This window comes from Ixodes scapularis, unplaced genomic scaffold, assembly GCF_016920785.2.
Source record: "Ixodes scapularis isolate PalLabHiFi unplaced genomic scaffold, ASM1692078v2 PGA_scaffold1__304_contigs__length_218370807, whole genome shotgun sequence".
NCBI classification, from domain to species: domain Eukaryota; kingdom Metazoa; phylum Arthropoda; class Arachnida; order Ixodida; family Ixodidae; genus Ixodes; species Ixodes scapularis.
The window spans coordinates 114,340,965-114,354,404 of record NW_024609846.1 but is presented as its reverse complement, the minus strand read 5'-3'; the positions used below and the strand labels follow the sequence as shown (position 1 = coordinate 114,354,404).

At 47.0% G+C, this 13,440-nt stretch overlaps 1 protein-coding gene across 4 annotated transcripts; it reads right to left on the bottom strand.

Annotated features, from left to right (window-relative positions):
- Nucleotides 1–6,239: 6,239 nt before the first annotated feature.
- Nucleotides 6,240–13,037, bottom strand: LOC8053883. 4 transcript variants are annotated; one of them, XM_029982268.4, is made up of 3 exons: nt 12,905–13,037; nt 12,603–12,716; nt 6,240–6,987 (listed from the first exon to the last, which is right to left on the bottom strand). In XM_029982268.4, exons 2-3 carry the CDS (start codon nt 12,685–12,687, stop codon nt 6,356–6,358), a joined length of 717 nt encoding a protein of 238 aa, XP_029838128.1. In that variant the 5' UTR covers nt 12,688–12,716; nt 12,905–13,037; the 3' UTR covers nt 6,240–6,355. The 4 variants fall into 4 exon arrangements, with proteins under 4 accessions (XP_029838128.1, XP_029838129.1, XP_029838131.1 ...); XM_029982269.4 differs by having other exon boundaries at nt 12,603–12,707; nt 12,905–13,030; XM_029982271.4 differs by having other exon boundaries at nt 12,603–12,707; nt 12,923–13,029.
- Between the last annotated feature and the right edge of the window lie 403 nt (nt 13,038–13,440).

Sequence of the window (13,440 nt, the reverse complement as noted above, 5' to 3'; positions counted from 1 at the left end):
TACACATAAAACATCATTGACGTTCATGACCAAATGACAAAAGCTTTTTACTTTATTTAATCTGAACTAAGCATTCCATTTTTTTACACCCATTAAAACTGGAACGAAACATCACTTTGAGTGATCAAAATTATTCTATTTTCACTATATTTCAGTAACTTCAGTTGAACATATACTATTTATTTTGCCTTTGATTCCATATGCATCAAAAATAATCATTAACAGCAGATCGTACAGTCACTTCATCAATCTGCATTTTGTTTCCATTTCTTTTGCTTCTATACTAAACAGCTAGTTCCATGTTTGAGGGGGTCAAACCTACTGTGTAGTTGATGATAATGATGATGATTAAGGGTTTTATGCTGCAAAATGCAACATAGGCTAAAGTGTGCCAAACTATATATAGTTTGTTTTGCACAAGTCGCTGGGTCTTATCTGTTTATGAATAGTTCAGCTATGATAGAACATGTACGGAAACATGACAAACATTATGATGGTGCACTTTTGGTGCCGTCCAATAGGTCCCATCAGCTCGTAGCATCGGCTGTGTCTGGACATAAGGTGAAACGAAGTATAGGTTGTGCATCACATTCTTTTAACGTGAAACATTCTTTGGATAGGTGTTTGGCATTTCGTGAAGCCCAGATAAAAGCGTGGCCGCAAGGCTCGACGCTGATTGGTTGACGGGTGAAAGAGGAGGAGTGAAGTGCTCAACGCTAATTGGTTAAAGGGGAGGTCATGTGAACAGAAAGGTAGGCGAGGAGGAGCTCGACCACCTGTGTGCATTGAGGGAGAGGAGCTCCAGAGTATGGAAAGCTCTGGAAGATTCCCAGGTTTATCAGCCCGATTAGCGGTAGTACCGCTTCATTCTGGGAAAAACTATCCAGTGTACACGTGGTATGCGTAGGCACCTGGCATCTTGAAGCAAGGTATCTCTAAATGTTTGCGATGCTAGAACATTTCACTTATGCAACACAATTGCCCTAGCAATTTACCATAAATTTTTAGTATGGCATGTAATCTGACGGATAATTGTGGTTTTAAAATTGGCATAGATAGAGCTAGAAATAAAACTGACTACAGGATCAAATAAGATGACAGGATGATCTTCCAGTAAAAGAACAGGGTGAAAAGGTGCATGATATCTAAAAGAACTCGAGAAAATGATGCCGTCGTTTTTCCTCAATATTGGAGCACACCCATAGAATGTGTGGGTTCAATACATCATATCCGTAGTGTGTACAGAGTTGAGGATCTTTCCCACAAGCGAGGTATATGGGGGTAATATAAGAATACGAAGACGACGTAAGACCTCCTGGGACCAGTTCTTTAAACAGGCACTCCCCCATAATTCAAGAATGGGCTTGGTGAAGTGAAGCTTATTTTCTGATTCTTTGTCCCATTCTGCGCACCAGCTATGGGAAATTGATGCCCTCACTACTGGTTTGATGGTCTGGTACGGTAAGGAAGCCACTAATTACCGAGGGTTCCTGTAGAACGAAGCGAGCCCAAAATTCCTAAAATTTTGTCCATCCGTCTGCGCATTTCCCACTAAATTTAGCGAGGAAATTGATATCACGAGACCTAGATACCAATTCAATTTCTTAAACCAGGAAAATTGATGTTGCGTGACCTGACGTCACAGGACGCGCAGACCAGTTAAATTTTTCCACTAAATTTAGCGGAAAAACTGACGTCATGTGACCTACCGTAGAATGCCGTGCAACCGCCCATACCCAAATTTGTAAGGTCTGAGAAAATATGCACAATACATTGATATGTAAAATTGATGACCGGACAAGCGCCCATCCCCCATTTTTTTGTGATTATCTCTAAATCTTGAGTGGGCGCTTGCCCGGTATTTTACAGTATACACATCTTCAATTTCCCCGCTAAATTTGGCGGGAAAATGACGTCACCTGGCCTATACATAGGGTTCTTCGTTTTCGGTTTTTATGTTTTTCAAAAATCGGGGGGTAAAAATCGGGCGCTATTTTTCAGGCTGATATTCAGGGAGAAATCGTGTCTTTCTGAAGCCATTAGGAGCTTGGGTTTTCTTGGTTCTTATTTATGAAGGGCAAGTACCTGAAATTTGTTATTTACACAAACAAAAGTTGACAAAGTATATGATATAGCAACGGTGCTCGATCTTACAGTATATTTCCACCTTCTGACTCATTCTAAAGCGAGTATATTAGGGTGACCACCTTCCTGCCAGCGAAATGCGGGGCAGGGGGGTAGAGGATATTTATTAACACGCACACAGCGAACTGAGGCTCTTTTAACACATTTATTATCCAGTACTGTTTATACACCTGCTAATTGTATTGCAGCAATTAAGCTCCAATAATGTCCACTCCCAGTGATATTATTATATGTGTCAAAGTTGAAAACATAAAAATCGACTGTATCAGAACTCAATGCATCAAAGGGAAATAAGCAACAGTAAATCTTTTTTTGGTTATGGTTTCCTGTCAATGCTTACTTTAATCAACATGGTCCTACTCAAATTTTTAACATTATATCTCCTTTTTCGACCGTCGCAAGTGTGGCTGTCTTGACTAAAAGAAAAAAATCCACAGCAACCCTTTCGCATTGACACAGCAATTTGAAAATAATTACAATATTTTATATTTAAACTTTTGGCAACAAATTCTTCTTACAATATTTTACCACTAGCGGGACAGGCACAATGGCGCATGCGTGTCGGTTTTCCTGCAAGAACGACAGCCGCTTCCCGCAATGCTTGGATACAAGATGGCGTACCATTTCGATTCACACGATTACCAGTGACTTCCGCGCTTTCCCAGTCCCCGTTGTTCGGCAGCACTACGAGTGGCGGAGTGATTTTTACAAGTATGAAATGCGGGACATTTTGAAGATTTTGGAATTTCTCGCGGGACACGGGAAACGAGCCCCCAATGCGGGACAGTCCTGCGAGTCGTGGGACGGGTGGTCAGCCTAGAATATATGTAGAGGTACTAACGCAAATCGAAAAAGTCTGTTACCATCAAACGAGAGACCGAAGAAGCAGTTCTGAAACAGATCTAAAATTGTTCTTATTTTTCATAAATTCAGCCGATTTCAAGACCAATATTCTGGGAGAAATCAGGTTTAACCCAATTTGCATAAAAATTGTTTGGGGTGCAAAAATCGGGTAATATCGGGCGTTACTTGAAAATGAAGAACCCTACTTATACACCCAATTCAGTTTCCCTGCTAAAATTGGCGGGAAAGTGGCGACGTGCGACGTCACGTGACCTAAAGGGGCCCTGCAATCATATTTAAGCATCTACCTTTTTTGAGGTTTCCACGTCTCTTGGGGTTTGGGCAAGCCAGCGGGCACGGAGAAAGTAACTAAATATTGGTGCATCATATTGTAGCGCGAGCTACACTGGCCGAAGTTGAACAGTTTCGCATGGCTCCCAAAGAGCCGTGCTGCGCAAGCGCGAGGAGCAGCGACGTCACACGGCGCACAGCTGGCGCGCTCCGCCTCCGCTGCGCGCGCCTCGCCGGTCTGCGCATTCCAGAGGAGTGATGTCATAGCCGCGTGCCCAGTTGTGCGCCTCAGTTGCGCAGTAGCCAAGTCTGACGCTGCACCGGAGCTGCTTGATAGCGCCTCTCATTTTGTGCGCATAAGCTAACGCTATGTATATCCTGGCATAGCTGAGCTAAGCCACTGCAATTTTTTTTAACTGGATGACGCGGAAACCTCCTCCACCTATGGGAGAGACTTGCGGTGCCGAAAGTGTGCGATATGTGAAGTCTTTGGTCCTGGATTTACTACTGGTCAGAGCCTCTAAAAGCTTCTTTTTAGTCTAAATACAAACTATAAGTGGCACGAACCGTTTCAATTATTTATAAAAGTTGTTTTTGTTCAGTATTTTAGATCGGAAAAGAAGCAAATGCAGTTTATAAAGTACGGAAACAAGAAATGACACGTCGACATACCCCCACCAAGCGGTGGAAAAGGCAGCGTATACTAGAAAGGTGTAGTGGGATCAGGCACCGATGAGCGGCGAATGTAGAAAGGTCCCAAATGTATGCGGCGGCACTGCGTTCGTATACGGGCTCGAGGATCCGACCGGTTCCGAGCGTTCCAAAGGCCTTCGGCGAGCAGGTTTGGCTTGCGGTTTGGCCGTTTGGCGGTATGGCAGCGCGAAGTGGCTCCCGTTCTGAACTGATCTTTACTTCGTGTTTGTTGTCGTTTGTCGCCAATAAAGTGTCATGCCGAATTAGTGTTTAATCGCGCAGCAAATACAATGCGAGCTGCCTGGCTGCCCGCTTCATACATGCTTTAGTGGCGCCCTCTCGAGCCGTCGACACGGAGTGCGGCAGCCACGAGCGTTCGCTGAGCTCACTATCCCTTCTCTATGTCACAGTCACTCAAGCGACCAACGAAGTCATGAACGAGATTATTTTTTGCTTGTTTTTGTTATTTTAATTTGCCTATAACTTTTAAAATAAATTGAAATTCGAGAAAAGAAAAGTTTCATTAAACTACTGCGTTCAGTGCGCTCAGGTTCGGTGCGAATTAAAAAAGCAGTAAAAAAGCCCTTGCAGGGCCCGTTTAAGGAAACTGACGTCACCTGACCTATACAGGTACCCGCTAAATGTAGAAGGAAAACTTGCTTCTCGTGACATAGACACCAATCCAGTTTCCCTGCTAAATTTGGGGGGAAAGTGGCGTTGTATGACGTCACTCGACATAAACACCTTGGGGAAATTGACAGAATGTGACCTATAGACCTTTGCTAAAAGAGCTCTCTGCCCACTACCCGCCCGAACTGTGGAAACCCGGTCAATACGACTCCCCACCTGCGTTGTGCAGACAAAGTTCGCCGGCTCTTTTTGAAAGATTTTTTACTTAATTTGCCTGTTCAGGATGCTTTCCCTTTATGTGTTATCTGCCACTGTGAGTACCAGATTATACCAGGGCTCGTAGCCTGCTCGGCTTTCACAGGAGACAAACAAAGAAAGCGAACGTCAAGCAGCCTGCGACGCGACCTGTTCGACATCCTTCGAGGATTATTTCCATCGAGATAATTTCCAAAAATCCTTCTCGGCTATGTTCCCGGTTTTCGCAAAAAATAGCTAACAGGGTTGGGTCCAGGGTATGGGGATGGAATAGACACGTGCAGTCATTTGCTGTGGTGCTGTGCAAAAAAAAAAAAAGCAGCTCTTCAAAACATGCCCCAAAACAAGCCCGATTTCATGTAACCGTTATGAAGTGACTGTCATCGGCACCGTACATTGGATATGCTGTTATGAAAGCTTTCTCAAATCCTGTTCGGACAACGCTGCACCGTGGGGTACATACAAGTAATGGGTTTCAATTGATGAGACTCGTTGCATTTCATGCTGCGAGTAGGGAATACCCACGCAATTCGGCTATCCTGCATGCTCAAACATTTTCGACAGTTAAGACCTTTAAGACTGACACAACTCAATGTACGGCGTCGTGAAAAAAAAAAAAAAAAAAAAAAAAAAAGCAACATAAAATGAAACAAACATTCCAGTTGCATTTGTTCTGTAGCACACAAACTCACCAAAAATAGCTTTCATTTGTTTGTTTTTGTTCCCAAAAATAATACAATGCTTTCTTAAAAACCTAAAGAAAATCTATTCGCCATAGACGTCAAGAAAAAAAAAAAAAAAAAAAAAGACCGGCTATTTAACCGCCACCAGCGTCTGGAATTGCACTACGTCCCCCACACTGTACCACCACCGACAAAACCCACAGCCCACTGCAGTCGGGCAACACTGGCATATACTCTCAAAACCAGGAACACATGCTGTAAATCGCTTTGTTTGAGACTGCCACTGGAAAGGTGTACATGTCAACTCAGTTTCTCTGCTCAATCTAGGAGGAAACTTAACATCTTGTGGCCAAAATATCAATTCAGTTTCTTTGTTAAATTTAGCAGGAAATTGGTGTAATGAGACCTATACAAAAATTGTTACTCGCTATATTTAGCGGGAAAATACACATCTTGTGACCCCTAGACACGAATCCAGGTTCCCCGCTAAATTTAGCAGGTGAAATCAATTTAGCAGGGGAAGTGGCGCCATGTTACCTACACACCTTGGGAAAACTGATGGCACGTGAGGAAGGTGATATGAGTGCATGTATCAATCCTACAGCACATCCCTTATGAAAACGGCCTTTGACAGCTCACCCTGACCTTGGCAGGCCCATTCTTCTTGGTTTTTTTTTAAAAAATGGCACAGATAAAGCACAACAAAACAACGACAGCTTTAATACAACCCCAGCGGGTCTCGCCTACACGCTATGCACCGCTATCACGGTCTGTGTGTTAAGAACTTGTTGCACTCTCAAAAAAAGAGAGAGTCCCTAGTCGAATTTTGGCTTGATCCACTCGACGTTGCTTCTGTACTTCCTCATTAGCTCGAGGAACTTCTCTCGCCTCTCCTCGGGCGTTTCCGGCTGGGGCCGGTTCCGAATCTTGTCCAGGACGCCTGTCACATACTTCTCGGCATCAAAAGCCTGGGCCTCGTGGATCTGTGCCAGGAGCTCTGCCCTGAAGACCTGCTCTTTCTTCTTCTCCCGGCGAAACCTTTGCTTGGCCCACAGGAAGTGCATCCGCTTGCGCAGCTTCCTCAATTTGTGCTTCTTCATTTTCTTCTTGCGGATTTGGATCAGGGCCGCCGCCCGTTTCTCTACAGTCGGGGTCGGGTCGGACTTCTCGATGCCGTTTGAATTTGCGTCGGTCGTCGGAGCAATGATTGCCTTGATGTCACCAATGGCAGCAGACGGCTTAACCAGTGACGGCAGATTGTAGTCCAACAGCGTCTGGAGTGTCGGCAGGACGACGGGCTTTTTGGGGCTTCTTGGTGGAACGGAGACGCTGCGCCCTGCAGCGGGGTTCGCCGGTGAGCATTCCACGAGTCCAAAGGAAAGCCCTCTTTGTAAGAGAGGAGACGACAGTCTGGAACTGCTCTGGCAGCTGACTTGGGAGACAGTTCCTAGGAAACATTTGAAATATAAGAGGTCAAATTAGGTTTTCCTCAACATACGGCAGTTCGTGCCTCCAATATGGAGGGGTGACTGTGCAACTGTTAAAAGCAGCAGTGGTGGGAGTCCACCTTTTTATGAATGCTCCACAAGAATATTGAACTGTGTTTCTTATCTGTGGAAATGCAAGCAGAGGCTTTTGAAAAGGATGAAGATTATTATGGACAATGATGTCAACCACCAGACAACTGCAAAAATGGGCAGAGTGCATACATATATTGTCAAAATGGACAAACAAGCAGTTGTTGGTTGTGGTGGAAGGTAAAGAAAAGCCTGAGTGCATCTAACAGGTAAACAGAGCTTTTGGTAGAAGTGAATTTTTTTCGGTGCACAAGGGCTTGCTTGAGGCGGCAGTCTTTCGAGCGAAGCGCACGCATCATATGTGCTCGCAGCTCGTACCAAAAACCTCTCGAACCAGCAGCGCTGGCAATAAACGGCTTGCAATGCGACATAATCACACCATACCAATGGTCATTCCCACTTGCTCCTGCCAAGAAAACCAAGTTTGGTGGTACGAAATATATGCTGCAAAAGGTTTGTGTGCAGCAGCAAGGCCCTTCACAATGCCCGCTGATATGACATCAGTGCAAGCCATGTACAGTCGGGGACAAAAGTCCCCAGGACGTGCGAGCTGCGGTAGAAACACATTGCTCTGCCATCTGCCGGCGGGTCGTCTGGTTTTGAGACCACACAAAAGCGTATGCGCGTCCTACTCTGCCTGCAAACATCTGTGTTTTCCCGCTCTTCTGCGGCACAGCACCCAACTAGGAATCGGGCACGTGGTACCGCCTCAAAGATAGCGCTGGCAGCTGACGAGCGTCTGCTACATATTCCGAAACTCCAGATACCGCCTGGGGCATTGCGCTGCATTTCGCCGTGTCAGCGCACCTTGCTTTATAACCAGTTCAGCTTATCGCTCAGTTGAGCTGCCGTGACTTCTTGCTTTATAGGTGCCATGTCAGTAAGCCCTATCTCCAAGGCGGTACTATGCGCGCAATTCCGAGTTAGGCGCCGTGCCGCAAAAGAGCGGGAAAGCGCGCATGTTGGCAGGCACAGTAGGACGCGCATGCGCTTTTCTGTGATCTCGAAACCAGGCGACCCGCCGGCAGATGGCAGAGCAATGCGTTTCAATCGCAGCTCGCGTGTCCTGGAGACTTTTGTCCCTGACTGTGCAAGGGGAATTTACTAAACGCCGTAATTGAGGACACTGTTTAGAGCGCATGCTCGGAACGAGCTCACATTAATAGGCTACTAAGACTGGCAATCTTGATGGTGCGGAATGCATGTTGCAAAAGAACTGAGAATAGCAGTCGCACACACAGCTATGGCTTCTAGAGAATACTCCCTATTTGCGACCTATAGCGGTCGCTGGAGTCTCGCAGACAAATATGGCAGTCTAAAATGGGTCGTGTTATGCATGTGTCAGCTCAATGCGTGGGTTTTAGCAGACAAGCATTGGGCTCAAAATGACTTGTCTCGATTTTTGTTCATTAACCTTCAAACCTGTGGGGATATGGTGGCATAAGCGAGCTTCCGGATGCTTGACCTTCTTTCGGGGAAGCGATGGAATGACTGCCTACTGTCCTACGGTGGTGACCAACATCGATAAATGCACAATGTCTGGCTCACGCAGTTGCATAGGTTGCGTTCAGAGTGACCTGGGTAACACGCTGACCCGACAATAAAGAGTGTCACCGGGAAAACTGTTCCATCGTACCAACCGCCGAAAACATGTAACCACAGAAGCCATAAGAGATAGCAGAAATCATGAAAGGACTGTTCCGTCCAGTTCGGTGTTTTCCCTCTAGGTGCCGTCCGTTTTAGTGGAGTCGCAAATAGAGACCTTTCAAAAGTGTATCCTCTCTTGGCAGCTGTGGAACGGCAGATACAAAGACCACAAAAGTTGAAACACTAGAAATTCCACTAATGCCACTTCATTACCACCTGATGTAGTTTTAGACTTGCACGTTCTGTGGTGTCGCTTGTTCTGCCCTTGTGGAGTGGTTCAAACGTCGCTGAGCACGTTACTTTCGGAAGCGGCATATTCAGAAAGAGTAAAGCTATACGCACCCCGGAGTGCACTTCGGACGGAAATGGCTATACGCACTCCTCCGAGAGATCATGCCGCTCGGGCCACCCTTTTCGAACGGCGCGTGTATCACTGGGGAGCTCGTTAACCAGCCCCCCGCCTGCGTTCACGCCGCTTCGCGGCGTCCAGCCGGCAATCCAAGCCCCGCTGTCTCCGATCGCACCTCCAGAAAGGGAGTCCCATACCATTTAGTTCTGCAAAGTTTCTCAACGACATTCAATTTTTTTTCTTTTTTTTTCTGTTCATCGTAAAAAAAGAAATGTCGTAAATATCGCCAAATGCCTCAACAAAACAAAATGTTTGAGAAAAAAAAAAAAAATAGACCTATTGCGGATCGAACCCGCGTCCACTTGCGTATGAAGCGGACACCTTGACTCCTAAACCATGCCGCCGCTTAGAAAACTCGTGACCATTCGTTCTAAACGAGAAAAGCGGAGTGCGTATAGCCATTTCCGTCCGAAGCGCACTCCGGGGTGCGTATACACCAACTCATGTAGACATTTTCGACGGACATTTGTCTGGTTAGGAATGATTAATAAATCTTCAACTTAGAAACTCTAACCAAGATTTATTAAAAAGCAAAAATCCCGACGTTTCGCAACCAACTCGGTCCCTTGATCACGGGTGACTGTTTTTGTCCCGCGGAACGGCCTGCCCACGAACCCGAACACCCCCGGGTGTTTTCCGGATTATCCCTCTTAACCCCGAAACGTAGCTGCTGGGAAGGGTCCCCGTCTACCGGTTTATGTTGCCACGTGTGCATTGAATGTGCCACGACTCCAACAGGAGGCGCCTCCGCCAGTTTTTTTCCGTTCCGAGGATGGAGCTGTTGTCAAGGTCGATGGAGTGGTTCGTCTTCTCGACGTGTTCGGCCAGCGCGCTTCCCTCCACATTTTTCTTTGCGATGTCGTAGCGGTGGTGCCGCAGGCGCTCTGGATAGTTTTTCGTTTCCCCAACGTACGACGCGGGGCAGTCATCGCAGGGAATTTTATAAACCAGTCCCTGTGCCCTCTCCCTCGGGGGGCGATCCTTTGGCAGGGGGAGAAGGCCGCCGATGGTCGAGACTGGCTTGTGTGATACCGTTATGCCGTACTGTCGTAGTACTCGGGCGAGAACCTCACTTGTGCCCTTGATGTAGGGTACACACACGCGGGTGGAGGGAGGGGGGGCGTCTTGGGTTGAAGGGGTGCGTCGAATTTTTTTGATCGTGCTTTTTACAAATCCAGTTGGGTAGCCATTCTTCCGCAGGTCTTGTTTGATCGTTTCGATCTCTTTTCGAAGGGTCTCCTCTGATGTGCAGACCGTGATCGCCCGTCTGACGAGTGCCGAAGCCACGGAAGACTTATGTGTCCTAGGGTGGCTTGAGGAAAAGTCCAGGTATCGGCCTGTGTGTGTCGGCTTCCTATACACACGGAAGTCCAGGCGGCCGGACTTTCTCACTGCACAGACGTCTAGGAAAGGGAGACAGCCATCTGATTCGTGCTCAATCGTGAATTGAATCGCTGGCTCGATGGAGTTGAGATGTGTGTGGAGACGGTCGATCTCACTGGTCTTTACAACACAAAAGCAGTCATCGACATACCGCAGGAAACACACGGGTCCTGGGGAGAAAGTGTCCAGGGCTTTTCTCTCGATCGCCTCCATTACGAGGTTTGCCACAGTGACGGACACCGCAGCACCCATAGCCGTACCACTGGTTTGTCTGTAGAAGCGGCCAGCAAAAGAAAAATAAGTGCTGGATAGGCAGAATTCCAGTAGACGGCAAATCTCGTCCACCTCAAGGCACATTCTTTCGGAGAGTCTCGTGTCAGACGAGAGGGCCTCCCGCGTCACAGACACTGCGAGAGGCACAGGCACACTTGTGAAAAGCGACATGACGTCGAAGGAGACAAGGCTCTCGTCGTCCCGCAGTTCGAGGCCCGATGTGAGCTCGATGAAGTGTCCAGAATTTTGGACGTACGTGTCGGTCTTCCCGGTTAAAAGCGACAGCAGTCGGTGGAGATGGTTGGACAACGCACGTAACGGAGACGTGGTGAAATCCACTATGGGTCGGAGGGGGACATCTGGCTTGTATACCTTCGGCAGGCCATAAAAGGCCGGCGCTGAACCGTTCCGGCAAATGAGACCCAAGTAAAGGGTCTCATTTGCCGGAACGGAACGTCGGGATTTTTGCTTTTTAATAAAGCTTGGTTAGAGTTTCTAAGTTGAAGATTCACCAACTCATGTTTACAAACAAACCAGAGCGCCCCTAGCGGACACCACCGGCGCCGCGCATGCGCGATGGGGGCGTGGGCAAAAAGCTCGCCGTCACCCATAAACAAACCATTGAAATGCGATGTTGTCGGCGTCAGTGTGAGTCCCCCTGCTCTTTTTCGCGTCCAAATTGTTGATTCTACGTCTTCCAGGCGATGTCTGACTACTTGAGCAGCGTCAGCGAAATTACCGAGGCTCGCTACACCGTGAAACTTTGCGTGAATAATGTGACATGCGGCGATTCATTCTGCGTGAACGCCGCAGTATGTACGCTAAAACCTGGTTCGCATGATGAGATTACGCTCACAATTTTCAGTCGCCACGCCGCTCGGGCTGCAAAAGCGTGAACCGTAGCTGAGATGGTCGACGTCGATACTGAAAATCGCAAGCAGAATCGGACCAAGTCAATTAGGCATAGCAAGTCAGTGATGGTCACTGGTAACGATGATCAACATCTCCTTGTATTTACTGTTTACATCGAGCCTGCTTACCAACCTTCAAACTTAAGTCTTTTTAGGCCTGCACTTACTTCTTATAGTAAGTACCGGGCCAACATCAGGGCCGGCGTCGTCTAAAAGAGCAGACGACAAGCAGGAACGTTTGAAAGAGCAGACGACAGTTTGAACGATCAGGCGGCCCCCTGAACTTGAAGATGCACTGAACGTAGTCCGCAGGTGGTCCGCACAGCCTGATGGTTTTCTGGCGTTCGTGTTGGAACAAAACAAATAAATTTGATAACCACAAGTATCCGTGAATTCAACCCAAAGTGCTTCCCGCCCAAGCAATCGTTGTCAGACGGCGTCTGCTTTTCCCTTTTCACAGCACATATCCAGATTCTCGGACGAACCGAGCACGTGAAAACTGACCTTCAAACCTTTCTCGACTCTACTGGCACGGCCCCAGTCCCGGCGTTTTGACGAGAAGGCAGGTTTTTGTCTGGTTTCCTTCAAAACAACGCAGGAATACACGTCTGGCATGGGGACTTCTGCCCACAGCCCCAGACCGTAGGTGCGACCGACGCGCCACCACCGCGCCGTGACGTCACAGAGATGAGTTGGTGTATAGCTTTACTCATTCAGAAAATGGTGGATTGAAGAGAAGATGCACGCTCCCGCGTCAACATTTTGTAGTAAGCGTCAAAGGAGTTTCGCGATGTTCGTAATGGTCGGTTTCTAAATAGTAACTGCAAACAAAAGCACCCATACATTTGTACTGGAGACTTACTCTGTGGGATTTTGCAGAACCCAACTGCTCTGGCGACGGCTGCAACCTCGGTTGCGCCAAGCTTGATCGCGAGGGAGAGGGCCATCGCGGACACCGTTCGAGAACCTGAAAGTATTAAGCAAGAACGCAGTGAGCGGTTCTGATATAATAGCTTCCATTAGAGCTTTAATTCGCAACTTGGTGCCCAAGGCATCCGAGTTGTATGGGTCTGTGTGTGGGGGACAGGTTGCACACAAGCGTTTTACGAGTGTCTAGAAACAAAGTTAGTGTACCTTTTTGGGTTTTTCATGAACTAGACTAACCTTGTCACTTCTGCTCACCGTTCCTACATCAGGCGTTGCATCAGTAGCATCAGAAATCGAAGAAAGCAGCGTGCACAAGAAAACCAAGCCGAAATTCACGAAATTGATGTATGGATGGACAAGCAAGCTTATCGCAGAGCCGTATATGGCTTATCGATGTAGAAATGAGTAGACGTCACTAAACCGGCTGAATCATTTTATTAGGTGGTGTTTTGCGCTACCTAGCCACTGTTTCAAAACAATAATTTACGTGACGAAAGCGGCCTTTTGCAGTTGGGTGCTGAACAATATAGTTTTAGTAATAATGGGCGTTGAATATCGGCTAATTATTTTTACGACACTCTGATGATGTAATTCGACTTTTCCAGACTTGCCTCAGTCAGGAGACGTTCGTTAACTTTTTCTCCAAATAAAATATATAATTTACATTTTCGTGACAAGTAAACAAGCACTGTAATCTTAATTCAAATTTTTATTTACACTGTGTTTACTTTCATTACTTACCATCCGGTTTTGTACGATACAAGTCGATAACG